This window comes from Brachyistius frenatus, unplaced genomic scaffold (genome assembly GCF_029030835.1).
Source record: "Brachyistius frenatus isolate BFR_SWC_R1_liver_20210118 unplaced genomic scaffold, ASM2903083v1 Contig_188, whole genome shotgun sequence".
Classification (NCBI taxonomy): Eukaryota; Metazoa; Chordata; class Actinopteri; family Embiotocidae; genus Brachyistius; species Brachyistius frenatus.
Genome location: NW_027210787.1, coordinates 159,360 through 182,003, shown reverse-complemented (window position 1 = coordinate 182,003; position 22,644 = coordinate 159,360). Strand labels below are relative to the sequence as shown.

General features: G+C 40.1%; 1 protein-coding gene across 1 annotated transcript in view; it reads right to left on the bottom strand.

Moving 5' to 3' along the window:
* Positions 1-22,644, bottom strand: part of LOC138632554 (metabotropic glycine receptor-like) — a 72,619-nt gene that overhangs the window by 37,147 nt on the left and 12,828 nt on the right. The window contains exons 3-4 of the mRNA XM_069718203.1: positions 6,985-7,087; positions 1,123-1,337 (exon numbers count right to left, since the gene is read on the bottom strand). Of these exons, the coding sequence (XP_069574304.1) occupies positions 1,123-1,337; positions 6,985-7,087 (318 nt within the window). The remainder of the gene's footprint in view (positions 1-1,122; positions 1,338-6,984; positions 7,088-22,644) is intronic.

The following is a 22,644-nucleotide window of genomic DNA, read 5'->3' as shown; positions in this document are numbered from 1 at the left end:
ATGAACAAATTAAGATCAATCTACTCCAATACAGGTTTTTATTGGCACATACATTGAACATACGTTCTGAGGGGGAACCACTCTTTCACAAACTCATCTAATGTTACTCTCAAAAAAAAATCCACTTTGACTTTTGCTCGCTCACAGACTTGAACACCAGTCTCCTATGAGACAGCTGCGTTTGACCTCCTCTCTATGTGGACTCTGTCGCTCTCTTTAATCCGTCATGTCGCCTCCTTTGGGTGGTGATGGTGCAGACGCCAAAGGGCACCTTGTGTGTATCTCTTTGACCTCATCTGCTTTGACAAAATGGTGGTATTTAACTGACAAAGCTCTTTCGTCCTTTAGGTTGAGGACAAAAACTAAAACTGCTGCTTAATCCTGAGCAATTATTTGAATGTAATTCCTTTAACTAAATAAACCAGTGTCTGCAGGTCATCTGTAATAAGGCCTTCTGGATTGTCCGTCATGGCTTTTAGCACTCAGCCCTGCTGAGGGTTGATGAACCACAGCACAGCGGTTTAGAAAGTCCCTTGACTTAATCTTGATTGATCTCAAGTTTAACCCCTGACCTTTTATCCATGTTCTATAAGTACAAATATTTTGCAGTGAAACACAGACATTTCCAATCACTGTAAAATAAAATGTAACTTTATGGGATTTAATATTATACTACTGCAAAGATCGAGGATGCACAGAAATGTTTTCTAAAGGCCATGATACATGGAAAAAAAAAGTTTTAGATGATCATTAGTATGGGTAAAGTTCCAAAAACTTTGGATCAATAAAACAATCCAGTAACAGATCTTTGTTTGGGTCGCATTAGTCTTCAGTTTGCTTAAACAATTAATGGGAGACAGTGTGTGAAGATATGCAGGACAGAAATGTGGTGACCTTTGACCATTTAGAATTGCTTTATCTAGTAGATTCCCGATCTGGTTTGTATCTCTAACTTTCTGTTGAACAAGAAGAGACTCTGATGACATCACTAGTCATGTCATAACTCCCTCAAGAGCCACAAAAGACATTATATACCTCAGTAGTTCTCCTTAATATTTGTAATATGATTTGTAATTTGATGTACATCCATTGCTCTTCCACAGTGACCCCTGCCCTCCTCACCTTGTTCCTCCTGAAGTGGTAGACCACCACCATGCCCGCCAGGTCCAGCACCATGCACAGGCCCTGGAAGGAGGCCACGGCCAGCCGCAGGATGCCGTCCTCCTGCACCAGGCAGGGTGTGTCGTCCCGGCAGTAGGGGCAGCCATCACGGCACGGCAGGCACTTGCTGGACGTTTCGGAGGCCTCGTCTCTGTTAGAGCCCTGCTGCTCCTTACCTGAAGATGCGGAGACACTTTAGTTATGTCTCATTATCAAATATCGAAATATTAATGTAACACAATGATGGGAAGCCTTTTGAAATGTTCATATCCACATCTGAGAACACAGGTGTGATTGTGTTTTCAATGATTATCTCTGCAATTAATAAGCATGTAGCTGTCACACGCTAACTCCTTATTAAATGCTCAGTTAATCAATTTGAAGGAGTAGAAATCATCAATCCCATAAATCAAAAAGCCTTGGGGTGATAATTACAAGAATACAGCCGTTAATTAAGCAGCTGAGGGAATAATGAAGGAGAGGAAGATTAAATATTGTGACAAGGCTCTCCTCATCAATCTGGGGTGCATGATTGTTGTTATAGCAGCACATTAAACACTTTTATCACTGCTCTCCCTGGATAACCTTTTCCACCCTCACATTTGGCATTTCTGGTTTTTGGAACCTCAATTTAATCAATTAAAGACACAACCAAAGAAGCTAAAAATAGAATGTTTAATTGTACGATGTCTGCTGTGGTGGGATTTGGAATCAATCTGTAGTTTAAATCCTTCATTGTTACCACACACACACTATGCAGCTCCTCTGGAAAACGATGTTTGATAAGCATGTAATTCCTCCATAAGTCCCAGAGCTCATACAGTATGCAACGCACTGTGCTGAAGTTGCACGGCGCCTGCAGAGGAGCATGACTGCCAGAGAGTGTGCTCGAAGTACTGGGACAAAGGTTAAACAAGTCAAGCAGGATTTGACTGGTCACTTTACAGATGATGAATTTATCAACCAGTGTCACATGAAGAGGTTTTCTTTTTCCAGCGAGTCTCACTGTGTTTGAGGGTTTAAAAAAGAAGGAAAGGAGGGGGGAAATAAAATAAAAAAATTTGCTGTGAATTTTTTATGCATTCACAATGTGAATTGAATTCATGGCCAGGATCTAATTATCTGTATTTATGTCAGTATTTAGATATATAATGGATATCATGCAAACTTGGATTACACTGAAGCTGCTTTTTTTTCACCAATAAAATACTTTCTGCCATGTATACTCCTCATATGTATATCTGGTTGCCTGCAAACAAAAATAAATATAAAATATATTAAAAATGTACCTAAATTTAAAAAATAACAATAACAGTGTGGGTGGACAGCAATAGTGTAAAAAGCAAGCGGCAACCAACAGTGTTGTGACCCACTGGTTTGTGAACCACTGTTATGAGGCCATTTTTTTAGGGCAGATTTTTTAAATAATGATAAGATTATTTGCGGATGAACTGCCAGAAAACTAATAAGGAGTGACTTCTTCTAACAATACCATAAGAACTTGAGGAAAAAATTTAATGACTTTGAATTTTATGAGAGAAGTTGAATGGGAGTATCGGGACCTGGAGGCTTTTTGGAGCCAACCCCTAGTGGTATTGCACTTTTTGGCACTTCTGCATCTGCCTCATTTTACAGACCCAGAAGCAACATCCACCTCAATATACAATGTATGGTGAAAAGTATTGAAAAGCAAGAAGTAAGAAAATCACTGAACCATATTTAGGGAGATCATGGCATTTTAGTTTTTTGATGAATTGTCATAAAAAATGTGATTGTGGTTCTCTATTTATTTCTGTCATCATTTTTTTGCGGCAGAGCCGTCAAATCACTTCCCCCAAGTTATTTGGCTCTCCTTGTACATCTTATTGAAATACAGTTGTTCAAAAATTAGAGGTAAAGCGCCTGGAGATAAACAGTTGGTTGCGCCGATGCTCCACTGACCATTAAACCCCAGCAGAGGCAGGGGAGGAGCAACATAATCAAAAGAGCACGAGTCAAACTAAAATGACATGGAAATATTGGTGGAAATACGACATCCCTGTTCGTTTTGATTGTGAATTAATTATGCGAAGTAATTGTGATCAGCTCAAATAAGTTGATTATGTAATAATGGCGACAGGTCGAACCGTATTGCATAATACCTTTAAAAAGTATATTGTGCAAACAATGAGAGGAGCTCCAGATGAAAATGAAGTTGGCTTGAATATGAAATAAATGAGAAGAATCCTCCCAAAAGACCTTTAAGCATCAAATCATGGTTCCCATGAATAGAAAGAGAAAAAACCTCAGTGAGGTTGTCATTTTTCAACTCAGTTTCACATGTCTGGTGCGGGGCCAGATGTTCACAGTGATACCACGCCTCTTTGTTTGGGGTCGGCTGTCATGGGCGGCTACACTTTCAACCCGTTAAACTCACGGGAGTGATCTTCCTTAACTTTATAACTGCAGAGAAGTGTTTTTCAGTAACTAATGATCACTGGTTTTTAAAGCTGCTGTGGTTTTGTTCCTTTTATTTTTGCACAACTTCAGCAACACAGAAACCTCAAGTCTACCTACCCTGCTTAAAAATGCATTAGATCACACATTTCCTTCCCACAGTCGACGTTTGGATTGAGGAGTGAGCAAAATTCTAAACTTCTAGATAGACTCAAGGGATTGATGCAAAAATGTCTTTCAAAATACATTATAAATATTCTTTTCTCAACGTGCATTTTCTGTCTCTGCAATTTCTCCCAATAGATATCTGTCCTTTTGGCCTGCTGCTAGGGAACAATACCAAACCTGTCTCCAGTCAGGTCTGTTTTTCAGGGATGGATTAGGAATAAAACACAGGTTCCAGGAGAGGAAATTGGGGTCGCAAGCTACTGCAACCCACTCTGAGCCACAGTGATTATTAATGAGGTGGTCTGCATGGGGTTTGGAAGAGGAGACTCTTCACAGACTGAGCCATTTGAGCCTCATCACGCTGCATTATCATAAAGCTCCAGCTTAGCATATCAACCCCCCTCTGGGGCGCTGCATTGTTGGAGTCAGGGATGAGAACCACCACAGTTCCTTGATTATCTTGCTCATCAGGGCCGAAGCTTTCTGCCCGAGGACACTGCAGCGCTTTCAGTCAAGCTGTCAGAATACAGACATTCAAATCCAGAGCACGATCAGGGGGCTCAAGTTAAGGATATACTTGAAAACCACAAAGGTGAAAAGCAGAACATTAGTCAGAGAAAGATCCGAAGCCAAGCTGTGCTTACACCTTTAGACTTTACTTGTCTGTCACACCTGCCTGAAAGACAAGGAATAATGGAAAAATGAGAGACATGTTCAGATCTGTGGGACGAACAATAACAACAGACTCCTCACTCAACTGATACCTTGAACACGTCAGACCCACAGCTGTGGAGGAGACCCGCCCCCCTCATAGTTCATTTATCTACTGCGGTAAAGAGCTGCAAATCAGCGTTCTGCTGAAACAATTAAATAATCTGATCGGTCCTGAAAGTTCAGGTTGTAAATTACAGATTTACTACACTGTGTCCAGACATTTACGAATGTGAAAAAGGCCTACGTCGTAAGCAGATTGAGATACCCGATTGATACCTGATGCTTAAACTCCTCCCTCCCGTGCGTTTGTGCATGAAGGAGTCCAGATAGTATCTAACCTCACTTTGCCATGTGCTGATGGGGACATAAACATTGACAAAGACAAATTGGTTGGCAAGTTTGTCACCAATGAAGGAGAGGAGGATGACGTTCTAAAGAGTTTGTTAACTTGCTGGGATTAATTTGTTCTGTGGCGTGTTTATGCACTGAACGAAACTACAGCAGGTTGAGCAGGGAAATTATTCACGAGTGAAACATCCATAATTTATTTTAATTAACTTAAATTTGAATAGGCCTCCAAAGAAGTGTCAGAATGTTAGAAATCTGTTGTTTAAATCTATGTTTACATCTCGGTACCTGTCTGTTTCACGGTCGTGATTTTGTAGACTGTCTACCTTATATTTAAATAGGCTTTGTACAGTGTTGTGGACCATTGTGTCTACTTAATGTTTGTCATTTTCCTGTAAGAAAGACATAGTGAGACACTGCTGCTGCCTGTCGCTGTCAGTCAGTGATGGTGCTGAACCAATCTTCAATTAATGCACCAAGTGTCTCACGCTGTCCTTGGTGCTGAAGGATTTGAATGTGAATGGCTACCTGTTTTTGTTATACAGAGGCTTGCTTGACTCAAAAACTGCCAATTATGTGCTTAAAGGGTATTTTATAGATGTGAATTAAACAAAATTTAAATGACTTTATCAGTAGAGCCCCTTCAGTAGGCTCCGCTCCCTCTGTACTGAGAGTTTAGCTCCTCTACTGCCTGGGCATCAACTGTCCAAATGTAGTTTAGGAAAGGCACAGCAGCCCTGTAAACCTTTGTATTTCTCCACATATCGAAGTGATATACTCAAAAAAGAGCTATACTTTTAGTTTTTTTTTTGTTACTCTACCTTATTTTAAATTTAAAACTATCTTCATCTTTTTGGGATGTTTTTAGGGTAAATTTTTACAGAATTCATTCTCATTATTTAATCTATTTAATCATCTTAACGACTTTGATTAGACAACTGTCACTGTCTTTTCTCTGTTAGTTCATCGTATTTCAATTTTCCCCCTCTATTTAGTTTGACTTGTATCACTGCAAATGAGTGACTTCCTCGATGATTCTCTCGAGTGTAAATAAAGGATGAAGTTGACGATAAGTCTAACCATTTATTGCGTGTCAAAATATTTTCAACAGGGAGCATCCAAACCTTTAAAAAGGTATGAATATATTTATAACGCCATTATAATACGAGCCTGGTACCAGGCCCCAAATTCGCTGTGTGAATATATGGCTCTGGCCACGCCCCAATTGAGGATCATTTCCAGTTGCTGCATCGTGATAGGTGTAGACGTTGGGTTAGATTTGAAAGTATTGGAGCAGCTTTTAACCAATCAGGACAGACCAGTATATAACACGTCGTGCACTGAAACTCTGCCACTGCCGACATTGTTGAAACGACGTCAATGCGAACAGGGTTTCCAGACTGTAATTACAGCAAAGACTGAAGCTATGAGAAACAATCAAGTGGAACCAGGCTACTATAGTACACAGGCTAAATAGCTTTAGCCTTCAATATACAAACACCACTGCTCCTATACAGTATGTCCATGTGTTCTATGTGGATCAGTAAGGAGTGATATTGGTACACTAGCCTTAGCCATAATCTTTCTGCATCATATAATGAAGTGTTTGTGCCCATGATGTACTTCTGTGTGAAGTAAACAAAAGCAGAAATTTATAACGTAAATGTGCCAATTTGTACCATTTGAGAAGGGAAAAACTGACAGGCATAGCAACAGTAACTATGTATGGGGCGTGATTTTACAAATGATCAAATACAGTGTGAGAAAACCTTTTCTCTGATTTTTTTTTTTTTCCACCAAGATGTGTTTTCTGTCTACACGGGTGCCATATGCTACAACAGGTCTGTGATTCAAAGCCACCTGTGGCTCCCACTGTAGCCCAGAATAGAAACATAGTAGACATTTCCACAAAAAGAACAGTCAAACTCCTTTGACTGGATCTTGAGGTTTCATAACCTCACAGGCCCCAGGATACCCATTCAAAGCTGGAGCATGAATTTCAAACCAAATGTGTGGCTGTCAGATGAAAAAGGAGTGGTTGTTTTTTCCTCCTTTTTTTCAGAAATCCCAAAAGCCTGCTTTTGAAAGATTCAAAGTTTTGATCTGACAGCTCACTGCAATATGCATTTTTATACTACAGAGGGATTTGTAGCCTACTTTTAAAGCCATTCAACGCCACTCGGCTGGGATGGTAAAATCCTCTCCTGCACTGGCACTTGTACTTGTCCAACACAAATCCATGGCCAACGATGGGGGTGCACTAGAAGAAAAAAAAGACACAGATAGACAGGTGGAGATTAATAATTAAAATAAAAAACATAACAGTTCCCCTATTTTGTTTGTAATCAACAAAGATAGCTGCACGGAGGCACAAGTGAGAAGCTGAGGAGGAAATTATGCGTGCGCAAAACAACAGAATGGAGGAGGATGATCGAACAACATGGTCACTCAGCCAACTCAGTTCTGTTTGTACTTCTTGAATCCAACAGCAAGTGGGTGTGAAATGATGAATTCTTTCTGGTCTTTTGGTTGTCAGAATCAGCATGAAATTCACACACCGCGACCGTAAAACTTGTCAGAAATATAAACCTATATAAACCTTCTACACTGGTAAACATCTACAAGGACTGCTTTAAGTCAGCTAAAATAAAACAGTCCAGTTGATATCATAATACATCACACACATGAAATTATTAGTCAGTTTATGAAATACACAGACATTAATCAGCAACAGTTTTGATAATCCTTTACTCTTTTAGGTACATTTTTAATAGCAAATGCAAAATTCACAGGGTGCCATTTTTAAAATGTTAAGATCTGGTTGTTTATAATCAAAATTGAGAACATTATCTGCAGTTGACCATCTGACAACTGTTTGAAGAAAACCCGCTCTGTAATTGCTCACGAAGTGCAGTAATAAAGTGGAGTGTACTGTATATTTCAGAAATGAAAATAAACCAGAATAGATGTCAAGTAAACATGAAGGCCAGGACATAACTGTTGGTTATGTTGATTGCTATCTTCACACATACACTAATATTTTTTAGCAATTCAGGCTTCAACATGTCTCTGTTGAATAGGTGATTATCATCACACATCTGTCCCAAATATATTGGCTAGTTGGGGGCTACTAAAGCTGTTAGTCGGTTGAGGATGCTGTTATTACTCTCACTGATCCAATGTTCAGACAGGGCAAACTGCACCTACCATAGACCAGATGTTTACATTTATTGTGACCTTTAGTAGCTGTAGTAATTAACACTGAAGCAAACGAGGAAGTGAGATGACACCATAAATTGAATATAAAAGTGGACGTAGCTTCCAGGTCTGAGAAGTGAGGCCAATGCGGAAGTGCCATAAAGTGCAATACCACTGAGGGCCACTAGGGGCTGGCTGCAAAGACTCCCATTCAATTCACATTCAGTTCAATAAAAAAAAATTTACGAGTCATTATGGTGTAATTTTTAGTGGTCCATCGGAAAATAAGCCCATCAATCATTAGATATAAGGCATCAAAAAGCAGTATGTTTGATGTCGAATCATACAGTATCTATGGTGCAGATGACAACTGATGACGGCCATTTAATGGGCTGATAACAAGTGAATCGGGTGGCTGTGTAGAGCTGGAGCTGCTAAATATAGGCATTTGTAGGAACATAAGAGAAGATCTGGATGATTCATGGCACCAAGGTTAGTAGTGTAGCAACAGATATAAAATTTATGATGCAGAAGACTGCACACAGAGTACAGTGTTTTACAGCTTCTTCATCTATCACCAAAATGAAAAATCAAAAAATCTGAATATTATAGAGAACCCCAGCCGTTAACACAGACATCACAGTCTAAGTAAAGCACTATGCCTACTGTATGTGTCTTGACAGCCTCCTGACGATTACACTGCTTCTCAGGCCCACTGCAGTGGTTGGTCTTAGTTAATGAACTTGTTTCTGTCGTGTTATGGAGTCTCCTACATCGTCTACATGCTCCTCTGCTGCGTGTGAAGCAGCTGACACCCCAGTTATAAACATGCCTGGTGTCGGGGGAAATCACAGGGCTTTGCCAAGTAACAGGAAAACTAATTAATATCTAAATTAAGAATTAAGGGTTGTTTGCCGAATTTAAGTGCGCCTGTATAATTTCAGCTTCAATTGATAACTGTGGGAGCTGCATGGGCTTACAGACCATCTGGAGATAAAACACACACACACACACACACACACACACACACACGCACGCACGCACTCACGCACGCACGCACGCACACACACACACACACACACACACACACACACACACACACACACACACACACACACACACACACACACACACACACACACAGGCACCAGTACCGATACACTCATGTGAAGGCACATACTTGCACTTAATAAAGCCACAATAAATTTCACATGAACGTCCATAAATAGTGTATTACATTGCATATTTAGTATTAAAAAAAAACTAAAAAAATGAAAAGTGTGTCTCCTGTGGGACGGGTGCTGTGGAGAAGAGTGGGACTGTATTTTACACCATCAGTGACAGTAACTGAAACAGTCTTTGAAATTTTTCAGATTTCATTCAAAACATAAATGCTGTTACATTTTGGGAACTAAGCATAGTTGCTTTTTTTATGAAAGCTTAGCATGAAGACCGGAAGCAGGGGAAACTGCTTGTCAAGCTGTCTCTAAGGTTATAAAATACATCTAACAGTGAATCTATAGCGAAGCAAGTAATATATTAGGTCATTTATTAATTCTGTACACAAAGAAATGTAAACGTGACAGAAGTTATCATCATCTTAAGAGGTGGTGGAAGGCATATACCTGAATTTTAGGGAAAACTCAATTTGCTGTTTTAATTCTGTTTGGTCTTTATGCTAAGCTAAGATCAAGTAGCACAGAGACCTAAGGGATACTGATGTCCAAATCTATGCAAAAAAGCAAATATGAAGTGCGATCAAAACATTTAGAGACTGTTCCTGTTGTGCACGAACAGAGCGCAGCACATATGCAGGAGGGAGAACCAACAACTTTATTGAGTAAGTATTCCAAGTTAGGTCACTTGATTAACATCAGCAGCTGGGTTACACACATTTTTATGACCACTGGTACCTGCACATTTGCGATTTTTGCTATGCTTTTTTTTGTCTGGAAATTGGCACCAGAACCCTTAAAATGCCTCTACAGCTTGCTTCTCCCTGCTCCCTGCATATTACTGTGCTGTGCTCTGTTCGTCCACAACAGGAGCAGTCTGTGAACCTTTTGATCGACCTTTGTACGCTTGCTTAATCATATTGAAATTAACTTTTTGGGATTTACACATTGATTTTAGATGTAAAGATAGAAAAACTCAATGCTTTGCATCATTTTTTTTTTTTTTTTGCAAACTGTTAACCACAAAAAGTCCCTGCCTCATCAGATTTCAGTTTCCACTTTTAACTGCAGCATGGTGTCATGTATAAAAGCAATAAGCGGTTGATTTCCTGCAGAGCCAGGCTTTGGTGTGATGTTTACTTCTGCTTAAAGGGCACATAAATCATATGAAACATACAAAAAGTGATATTTCAGAGGCACTTTCCTTTGACATGATATTCAGGGAAATATTTATTTTTATGTTTTTTTTTTTTTTTTTTTTAAAGTGGAGCTCAGCATGCCAAAGCTTCCTGCTGAACTTCTCCACAGATCAGTTGTTTTTCAAAGCTGACAAACGGCCCCAAATCTCCAAACAGGGAAGCAGCAAGCAGGGGGAATGGGCTGCAGAGGGTAGAAACGTCTGAACTGAAGAGCAAACGGTTGACAGAATAAACAGATACAGTAAATCATTGCCTCCGCGTTACACCAGTGAAAACAAGCAGGCCTGGGATTTGGATTGCTTCCACGGTTTCACTTTTTAGAAGAAAGTATGTGAGCTTCAACACCTCAGAGACTTCACCTTTTTTGTTTTTTTTGCATTTTTTTTTTATGAGGTAGGGAGTGAGAGACTGATAGAAGTTTGCAGGAACTGCTTCAAAATGTGAACTGTGTCAGATGAGGAAATTTAAAGCTATTTTTGGGTTTAGTGGTTAAAAAAAAAAGAACAGCCAAAAAACGGGATGATATTAAAGCAGAATGTTTGTGCAATTTGTACAAAATATCAGTGGCATTTTGTTTATTTCAGACCTTTTGTATCCTTTTTAAACTTTTCTGCCTCCTTACTTTCATCCCCTCCTTTAGCACTCACATGTGGTTTTTACACAGATTGATGTCATCAGCAGCCCAGTGTGTGGCCACTCCAGCATCTTTGTGAGGCTGTAGTTAGCCACAGTTGAGCTAAATGCTAACGTCATGCAAATAAAGTTTACAATGTCAAAGTTAACTGTCCCTTAGAGGGTAGTTTTCACCATTCTAGTTAGCGTAATAGCATGGCAACATTTTATAATAATAATAATTATTATTATTATCATCATTATTTATAGAGCACATCAAAACTTAGTCACAAAGTGTTTAACATGGTATTTCCAGGATTAAAACATTACAGGGCTGAGACAACTAAAATGAGGCAGAAAGAATATAGATAAAATGGGATAAAAACCTCGAAAAATTAAATGATTTGGTTGTGATTGGTTGATAAGAAAAAGCACTCTCTGATGGTACAAAGTGGATGGTGACATCCAGTGGAAATGAAATATGAGGTTGTGAAAGTGATGTTTTTGTTTGTGTCATCTCTGCTGATGAAGGTTGCGACAGACCGGCGTCATCACTCCTGCACTGTGGCATTTTTACAGTATTTTACAAATATGTTAGTGTTGTGATCGCATTCATTTCTTGCGTTATTGCATTATTGTGTTGAGTGGAAGATGTGTGAGTCTTTAATTAGATTGACCACAAACTGCACAGTATACTAAGTGGCGTTTCATGAACTCACTGTCATTCAGCGTTTGAAGAATATATCTTTGACCATATTGTAGCTACTTATGCAATTTTTTTTTTCTGTGCTTAAGAAATTCTTAAGCCTCTTAGAAGTCCTCCTCCATGCATGAGTCAAATAGCTGCCCACTTCTGAGCCTCGTTCTGCCAGAGGTTTTCTTCCTGTTGAAAAGGAGTTTTTTCCTTCCAGCTGTCACTCAAGTGGGAAAAATGTAATTGTTGGGATCCTATCTATAATGTGTAAGGTTATATGCAAGGACTTTATGGTATTCCACAGGGCAATAAAATATGTTATTCGTTCACTCAGATCAAGTCTCTCCTGTATGAATTAAAGTGAATCCCCATGTTGCAAATGCATATGGTGACTTATTTCTTCTAATGATATCATGAATAATTAAGAGAGAAACTCAAAACTGCAGCAAAAATGATGACAAACACTTTAAAAGCTGGGCACGCAGTACAACAGGAGTTTTGCTTCTCATAGCCAGGTTGATAAATGCTCTGGTCCTCTAGGCAGATGGGGCATCTTTAATGCTTTTTGGGGTTTTCTAACTTTGAACCTTCAAACAATCCCATTAAATACGTGTTGCTGCTTTGAAAGACTAAATCCTTCAACAGAATTAATTTGTTTTCTCTAAAACATTTACATGCAAACTCCCTCTCTTTTTGGTAAATCACAATTTGCATACACAACATGAATGGAAAGTATTAAACAGCAAAGTGAGTCAGAGCAAGCTGCAGTGCATCTACTGCTAGAGAAAATCTGCATGGGTTTGTTTGTGTGTCTTCCCTCTCAGGAGATAAGCATACCAGTGGAATTAAAGCCTACAAAACTCAGGAAGGGGCACTGATAAAGCTTTTTTTTTTTTTTTTTTTTTTTTTTTCAGTCCTCCATAACAAATTGAATGTGGGTCTTGGCCAGGATGTTTCTACGTGTCTGACTGAAGGAGCCGAGGAGTCCCTGAGAACTTTCCAAACGTTCAACATCTACCAAGCAGAAAAGACGAAGCAGAATAGGCAAATGGATGGACGGACGGACGGACGGATGGATGGACGGATGGATGGACGGATGGATGGATGAACGATGGATGGATGGACGGACGAATGGATGAACAGATGGCTGGTCGGATGGAAGGACGGAAGGTCGGATGGATGGATGGATGGATGGATGGATGGATGGATGGATGGATGGATGGATGGATGGATGGATGGATGGATGGATGGATGGATGGATGGATGGATGGATGGATGGATGGATGGATGGATGGATGGACGGACGAATGGATGAACAGATGGCTGGTCGGATGGAAGGATGGAAGTATGGATGGATGGATGGATGGATGGATGGATGGATGGATGGATGGATGGATGGATGGATGGATGGATGGATGGATGGATGGATGGATGGATGGATGGATGGATGGATGGATGGATGGAGGGAAGAATGGATGGATGGATGGATGGTTGGACGGACGGACAGACGGAAGGATGGATGGATTCTTTTCTGTTTACTCCAGAGGAAGTGGGGGTTCATTAAGATAAGACATACCCAGGGACAGAAAGGTAAGCAGGGATGAAATATGATACTTATTTTACACCTTTATTGAGCTTTGTGCACCCAAATTGCTGCATTTATTAAAACTGTCTGTGCTATTCCAGCAAAAGCACTTTCTGGTTCCCGGGTGCATTTTAAAGCACAGCAAATGAGAGTGTAGAATAAATACCTGCACAGCTTTGGCCTTTTAGAAGAGGAGGATTTTCCCAGAAGAGGAAACAATGTTCAGCAAGTCAGTGTAAAGTATAATACACGCGTAAAATATGTTCACACACCACAACGTTTGATTTTACACAGCCTCCCCATCTGTGTCCATACATCTTTCAAAACTAGTTCAAGTACAGATCCTGTGAGGGTAAATACAGAAACCGCGCATCACACAGAAGATTGACAGGAACCATCAAAACAAGATTAATGTCAGGGATCGCCTCTGTCTGGCTCACAAACACACTCCTTCCATATGCCTTCCACCACCAGTGCTGCTTTTTTCACAGCAAAATATTCACCCAGCATCACGCACGCATGCATCTAAAGGCAGGGAATTTAACGGTGCCAAGGCCAGCCTCGTTTTTCCTCAGCCACTATAGAAGGGCTATGAAACGCTCGTTTGACGTGTCGCAGTTTGATGGATCACCTTCATCAGACTGAAGGCTCAAAGTGGGAAAGAATTTTATAATTGCATCTCACTTTGGATGCAACCGGGGGGCATTAATTCCATTCCATTTTTTCTGCGACAATTGGCTGGCAGAGTTCAAGGTTGCATTGTCAATCACAGAAAATAAAAGAAGCTTTATATTTCATGAAGGACACCTTGTGCAGAGGATGTTTTACTCAAGACCTGATCTTTGGATGTTTTCTAGTCAATGGCATCAGTTGCATTTGATTTTTCAAATGCAATTTTAAAGGAAATTATAGCCTGCTATGAACTGTGCAATAGTGTCAAATTTTTCTATGCTTATTTCTGTCTTTCTTCTCAAGCAGCAACCAACGATGATGTCACCCATTGGTTCGTGAACTGGAGTTCTGAGGCCTCAACTATTTTTGAGCCAGAAGTAGCCAATTTGGACGAGCTGGGAAGGAGCATGCAGGAGATCTCACTCGATCAGATTGGGAACACGAGGACACGACACCCACCTATACCAGAAATCTGACTGCACCCCAGGCATGTCAGTCAAACAGACACACCCCCAAACATATCTCTCTTTGAGGTTTAATATCTTAACAATAATAGAATTATTTTCAGATGGACCACCAGAACATGTTGCAAATTTGCTGCTGCCATAAAAATGTCTTTGTTTCAACATTTGATGGTATCTTTGGTCTATTTTCAACTAAATACAGGTTTCCATGATTTGCAAATCACTGCATTCTATTTTTATTTAAATTTTACACAGCATCCCAACTGTTTTGGAAGCAGGGTTGTACACGCTTTGTATGAGCTGAAAAATAGGGGCCTGGGAAAGCAAACTGTCCTTGCCGTCATTTGGATTGAAAAGTCATGTCTCATTTTATTCCAAGACACTCATGTCTCAATTATACTTAATAAGTTTAAATTCCATTATGTATAAAACAAATCCATACTACAAATTCAACACCTTTTTTTAAGATCTTTACGGGTTCTTTCAGAAATGAGTCGTTAAACTCCACCAATACTGTAACATCAAAACATCAATCATAAAATCAACAGGCCTTTATAATCCAGATAGCGCCAGCTAATTTGTCCAACAAACAAAACCACGAGTTGTAGTACAACACAGAGGAACACCACATAACAGTATCACCTGACTGAATGTAAAACACACTTCACATGCAGGTGAACACAATTCCTTCTCACTGAAGTGGTCTGAAACCTGAAAATGAATTATCTGTAACTTTCCCATCGAAGACCCCCTCGTGTTTAGACTGCAGCCGGTGGTACCTGTTTCAGTTTTCTCACCGTGCAGTTTGATAAAAAGTTGTGAACACGACACCAAGATGGGAGTTGGCAAGAGATAAAGAGAGGCAGATAGATGGAGAGCGAGAGGGAGAGAGAGAAAGAGAAAGAGAGAGAGAGCACTCAGCATCCCTCAGAGATCTATAAATACACTGAAAGCATTAAACCCTAAAAGCATTACAATCACCCTGTCCCCTGGGTAGAAAAGCTGCCTGCTGTTGTTTCACAAGACTACCAACACTGGATGTCTGAGCAGAGGAGACCTTGGACTTAAGCCTGTCTGGAATTTCTCCATCAATTGGACAGGCACGAACTGAGATATATAGCCAGTTATTGATTGGTAGCTTGTCGCGGTTATAGTGCTGTGACTGGAGACAGAGCCACCAGGAGGGCTGAGCAGCTTGTCATAACTACAGGAGTTCAGGGCTGGGATTTATATTCAGGTTAGTTATACAGGAGGAAAATATTCGAAATGTTGCTGCCGATCGGCCGTGCAGCCTCAGGAAATGTGTCAGGAGAGAAATGTGAGTCTCACTTGGCATTTTAAGACTTATGAGATGAACCCTGAGTTTTCCCGCACAGACATCTGGGTGGGTGGTCCCCAGCTCCCCACATGGACTCGACTGGGAGGCCTCAGTCAATTAAGATCCAACTGCTGCTGCCGACTTGACAGGCTCTTGCATTTTGCCGTGGCAGCCGCTGAGCTGCAGGCAGCAGATTAGAGAGTGAATGGTGTTTCTCTGTGGAAGATGAATCCTCCCTGACGACCGTCCCTCTTTGCTGTCACTCCTCATCCCTCCCTCGCCGTCTCATCCTCTTCTCCATCCTATATGCATCCTTATCCTTCTGTTATCCCTTCTCACTTCAAGCTATGCGTCATCAGTCTTATTAAAGATCAAAGAAACATGATGAACTTGTCGGAATATACTCTAAGCATGGGCCAGCTAGCACCCTGTTAAAAATATTACAAATATTGTCAGATTTAAGATTATTTGGTGATACTAACATGGTTAGAAGAGGCAGGCAGTGAAGTTTGGTTCCAAAAATGCTCCAAAGTATGCTCCAAAAGTTTACGCACATTAATACCGCCAGCAGTAAGTCAGTGGAGTTTGATGTGTCAAAATATGTGTGCGTTTCAACATCCAAAAGTCCAAACAATAAAACCTAAAAACAAAAGTCTGTCCACAATGTATTACATCAACATAAGGTTCAACAATGGTACAATCGATCCCTAGAAAGGCTATGTGGCATCTCAATGCCTAACAAGGATGCTAATTTGGAATTAAACAGAAACTTGAACTACCACCTCAGTTGTATCCCACCACCAACCAGTCAGTTGCAGTTTATATCAGAGTTTGTCCAGACTCGTATAATATTGTGGCATCACGAGGGGCCAGGTAGTGGATGGGTGCTACATCCCCTTTGTAGATCAGCAGTCACACCACAAAATGGCCACCGATCTACAAACTGCAGCTCCCAGAATGCCTCACCACTCATCCAGGTGTGGGTGTTTAAGACACCTGATTGAGAGAGGATTTAAGGGCGGCAGGAAGCAGCCGAAAGGAGAGAGAGGGAGAGAGCGCATGGCTGGAAGGAGTGCTGAAAGCTCCGTAGTCTGGAGGACTGTCTAACGGAGAGGACGGAACCAGACTGAAGAGGACTTCAAGGAAGAAGACCCAGTAGCCGGTGGAACCGAGGACAATCTGAGTTGACTTTTATTATTCTGTTCAACAACCCCTTATCTCCACTTGGACACTTTTGGTTGTTTTGCACTTTTGTTGGATAACGAGAGTGACCGGAGTTATTGTGTGAAAGAAGAATAAAACTTCACCTTTTTTATGGGAACCGTTTGCCTGTTTTTGGTTCATTCCCTTGCACTACCCCACCCTAGCCGCACTGGTGACCTCTCATGACGTCACAATATATATGGTGAAGACTATCTTCAACCCGACAGAACATAAGATCCTCATCTGTTATGGCACTGAATAATGGCGGGAAAATATTTTTGTAGAATGGTGAAGTTGATCTTTGACATTTTGGATATAAAATGGCATCACTTCATTAATTGATTTTATTAGACATTTTTCTGAATTCTTGAGTTATAGCCACAAACGCGTTTTGTGATGTCACAATAACTTTCGACCACCAAAACCTCATCAGGCCATCTTTGAGTCCAAGTGAATGTTTGTGTCAATTTTGAAGAAAGCATATAAAGGTGCTCCTGAGATATCACATTCACAAGGATGGGCTGGATGGACGTACGTACAGACGGATGGACAGCTCGGAAAAACATAATGCCTCTGGCAATGACTGTTGCCAGTGTGAGAACGGGACCATGATCATTAAAGTAAGAGAGATGGGTTCATGGCAAAAAACCTAATAATAAAGCCTTGGAGGGCCAACATTTTTTTTTTTTTTTTTTTTTTTAAAGTGATCAAAGTTGCTCATCATATTTCGATCAGAGCTGTATTAAAATAAATTATCTGGACTTTGTGTGTTACAGTCAATACACAAACCCCGGATGCTCTCCTACAAAACACCTTGCAGTGGCAGGCATATTTTACATTAGTGGGCTCATTTGGAAAGAAACCCTTCAGTGTTACATTCATGGAGGTGTACAGTATGGAATCATTAAAAATGCTAGAAGTCTTTGTTGACATGGTGCAGTCTGTTCATGAGAATCCATGCTTTGTTATGCATATTCCCTGCAGCCCCTGCAGAGACGGCAGTTTTGAATATACGTACAGTGAAACTCGCTTCATTAAAATGAAGGAGTATTTACCTTAGTTTGAACTTTTTAAATACAGCAGTGAATGCAAATACTAATGGTGTCTTTGAAGAGAGAAAAAAAAAGAAAAAAACCCTCAAAGACACACATGTATTGCAGAATGGTGTACAGATGCACAAAGTCTTTAAGTACTTCAACTGAGCTTTAGCTGTGGAGCCTCACACTCCCTTGAGGAGAGAAAGAGAGCCTCTGGCAGAACAAAACAGAAAAAGGAGAGCGAAATGGAAAAAGACCGAACGGTACAGGTTATATTTTTGTCTCCTCTGCTTTCCCAAGTCATATTTTTCTTACCTACTACAGATAAGGCAGGTAAAAAAATACTGACTTGTCTACTTTCCTGACAAATAGAGTACGACATACCTTCGAAGAACCCCAAATCCAGCACGCTCTTTATACCTGAATCTCCTTTCCTGCTCACATCTGCACATGCTGTTGAGAGTTCATCTGGGTATCCCTTTTCCTTGCATACAGTATTTATACTGACTTTGAGAATTGTGAAGCTTAAATCCTCTTCTTTTCTCTGCAATGTGTCAGAGACGATAAGGATACCAAAAATGCACACAGTAAGGCAGAGACAAACATTTATATTCCTGTCCTCTTTTCTCACTCCTTATGAATTTTGTTGCAGCAGGGCAGACACATGTGTCCAGGTAATGAATTTCTCAGGATAGTGGTACTCATACATTACTATAAGCAGTAGCTGAGCTGCAGACAGAAATAATGTTATTGCTCTTTCCAGCATTGTTTGTTAGAATTGCTATTTTCCGGAAAGGTAAACCCACAAATTACAGGGTGTGCACTGGAAGAAGCTGCAAAAATAACAGGCGAGGTCACCAATTTATTCCAAGGAGGATATCGCCGCAGCGTTTAAATCAGAAGAAGAGTGACGAAGAATATTATTTAATCATAGCTCGGCTTCCTTTGGAGATTATTGCTTGTGTTAGGCTGGCAAAAGCAAGAGAAAGACATGATGACAGATGAAGGGATAATTTCTGGCCTGCCTCTCTGCCCTGCTCAAAGGAGCTGGTTGGCGTCAAGAAAATGAAGATACGGATAAGGATTAATGGTGTTAGAAAAGGCAAAATGGAAAACAAGACAGTACAAGAGAGCTGAGGAGGAGGGTGATGGACCAAAATAGAGAGAAAATTGGGAGAATCTGAAGCGCCATGAAAACAGAGAGAGTGGAAAAGAGAAAAAAAAAAGGGGAAGAGTAAATGTAGCTCATTGAGAAAAGAACGGCAAATGAGACACAGAGGGGGTAACCCTTTCTGGCTGTCAGAGCAGTTTACACTCATTAGCAGAGCTCTGCCTTTGTAGCCCTTTATCTCCAGCGGCACGTTTAGTAGGACGGGCAGAGAAAACACATATACAGGCAGATATATGCAAACATACTGCACAAACAGTGATGCCTACTTAGATTTCAAAAACACACACAAAAGAAAAAAGAAAAGAGAAAAAAAAAAAACATAAACCTACTTAGATGCATCCAGTCACAAATCACCCACACTAATCATCCTCAAATCTTCATCTAATTATGTAAGCAGTGGCTCCTTATGTAAGATGCATCCCCTTCCACTGACTATCCATAATGCATGAAGTCTTGTATTTGGTTCATGGTGACACATCCTACCTTCCTCCACAGCCTCGCTGTATCTGGGCAGACAAGGAAAAAGACAGAGAGGAAGGAGAAGAACCATATATAGGAACATTCAAACCAACTTATCAATATATATAGTAATATCAGTAATCAATATCTTTAGATTAACAATGGATCAAATGAGGGGACAAAACTAATGGTGACAAGTGTGACAACCCCATAGAATCATCATCATTCTTGCAATGGCTCAAAAATGAGAAAAACAAGTGAAGCCAGATAGAAAAAGTTAACATTTCCTTTTAAATTAGCTGAATTAGTGTCATTAGCTTTAATAATTGATTTTATTGATTATTTTTACAACAAAAACGAGGAGGCTAACAAGAGCAATTTTTCCACTTGGCTGATCAAAACTACACTGAATGATATAAATTCAAAGGTCATTGTTTTAGTTTTACAATTAGCAAATCTCTCATCAATCCAGATGTCACATGCAGAAACAAAAGCTCCTATAGACATACTGTACGTTACCTGCCCAACACCAAAAGATAGGAAGTCAAAGTTAGCAACCACTGCTAGTTGATTGGTATAGTGGCACCATTAGCAAGCTAAAAATAAGAGATCTCTCGCAGGAGCTGGTGAAAACCAAATCAGAACTAAAAGGAGATGGGGTGAAAAACACGAATGCAAATTAATGCTACTTTGTAAATAGGCAATTGTGGAAGCATCCTGGCATCTCGCAAAAGTGTGTAACACTAAAAAAATACCATTTCAGCATCACATTGGAGGTCATGTCAAGGAGGTCATGTGATGGACCCTTAAGACTGGTGTTCCAAGTGTGTAAGAAAGAAAAAGTCAACAAGTATATCGCTTAAGTAAATGAGTATATCTCTTAAGTAACATTTGCAAGTTGCTTAATGTTACTTACATAAACTTACTTATTTTAACCCAAACCATCTTCTTTTCCTAACCATCCCCAGGTAGTTTTCTGTGACTAAATGTAAGGCGCCTTACTTACCTCTAGTGGACTGACGGGTGTATTACACACTTTATTGTAATACATGTGTCAACAGCTTGTTGTGCTGCCCCCAGTGGCCAAGAAATATATATTCTTGCAGTTTTGAGAGCCAAAAATTATCCTTAGTATCTCACAAACAACTGGTGAAAATAGGTGAATCCAAAGCAGTTTAAGTTTTATTCTGGTGAGACATACCGCTGGGATACCTTGCCTACCTATACCAAACCTCCTCAGGTTTCACTCAATAGCCTCTTTAACAAAAGAAGCCCAAAAAAACAGGCTTTTCTAGTAAGCAGAATAAAAACAGGAGAAAAACTGCACACTCTGGAGAACACATGATGCTCCTAAACTTACTACAGACAGCCTCATTTCATGTTTCTCTGAGACAGAGCCTCAGGGTATGTTTATATACTGGATGGGGAAAGCAATGAGCCTCACACAGACTTTCCACAGCCCATTTCCCCCAAAAAATAATTTTGCGAGATTTAAAAATGAACTGTTGTTTAATGGAGGGACAAATACTTTTTTTTTTCCCTACAAGGTCTTGTATTGTGTCTGCGGTGCACTACTTTAGCAGCCTAATACTTTTTCCTGGAAGCTGCACTATTTTCAGGGCTTTGATTTGAACAAAACAAAATTGAGGTAAAGTCCCACAAGAACTCCACCAAAGTATGGGTAATGGGCTGGCTGAACAGCAGCAATAAGCAACTGATAACATCAAACTGGAACAAGCTGGGAGAAGGAATAAAAAGAGTGACGCATTGAGGGAGAATTGCCTTAAAATTGACGAATGGCGAGGATGAGAACGAAACATGACACTGAGCATTAAAACATTCCAAATTTAAAACATTCATAAAACAATGTGATAAACTGAAATAAACACAAATCCACTGTTTATCAAGATTCAGTATAACTCATAGAATATTAACTCAAAGGCAAACAGCTTGTATTTCCAATTGTTTAGTACCATTTTATGGTGCCTTCATGGGCAACTGGTAGGTGGGAAAATTCTTGTTTTGAATGGAAAAACATTCCTGAATACTAATATCGAACTATTATCCCACTAGGAAAGTGGAAAGTGAGAGGTAGGTTTGACATTACTTGACATGGCAGCATTTGTGTCAAAGAAAGAAATGTACTTGGTTTGCCTTGCCTCCCTAGTTTGTAAGCTGTGTTAAACATTAAAAGCTGCAGTAAATAAAACATAGTGGAACCATAGTGTACAAATAATATTGACCTGACTGTCCAAACCAAGCAGCCACCAACAGGGACATCACACATTGGTTTATGAATGGCCGTTATAAGGTCTCCAGTTGGGATTTTGGCCGTTGCTATCTTGCTATCTCGTAGTGGTGTTGAGTCAGAAGTGACATATTTGGACGATCTGGAGAGCAGCGAGTGGTGAACCTGACTCAATATGATTGGGAACAGTAGGACACTACACCCAGCCTAACTACAGAGGAAACCTGACTGTCAATGACCTGACTTGGCCTGTCAATCAAACAGACAACCCTCTAAAAACACATATTTTTTAGGCTTATTTTCTAATTAATGACAGGATTTGGAAAAAAAAAATTTGACTTTATATTTCATGAGAGAAGTTGAATGGGAGTCTATGGAGCCGGAGACTTTTTGGAGCTAATCCAGCACTCGGTGGTTTTACAGTTTAAGGCATTTCTGCATTGGCCTAATTTTTCAGACCTCGAAGCTGCCTCCACTTTTATACACAGTCTGTGGTCCAAACACAGTTAGCAGGTGCAATATGTCTGAATGAATATTGCAACAAAAATCTGTACCAATTGCAGATTCCATTACTCAAGGACAAGATTAATGACATAGTTACAAATCCTGAAGATCAATACTTGTCCCCTCTAACAAAACATTTGTAATGAATGAATATAAAGTTGTAATTCTTTGCTGTTTTTCAATGTCTGAATTCCTGTTTCTCACGCGGCCACACTTCAAACAACAAGACACAAATAACAGCTGAATCACTGACTGCTGCTCGGACAAATATGGCGTGT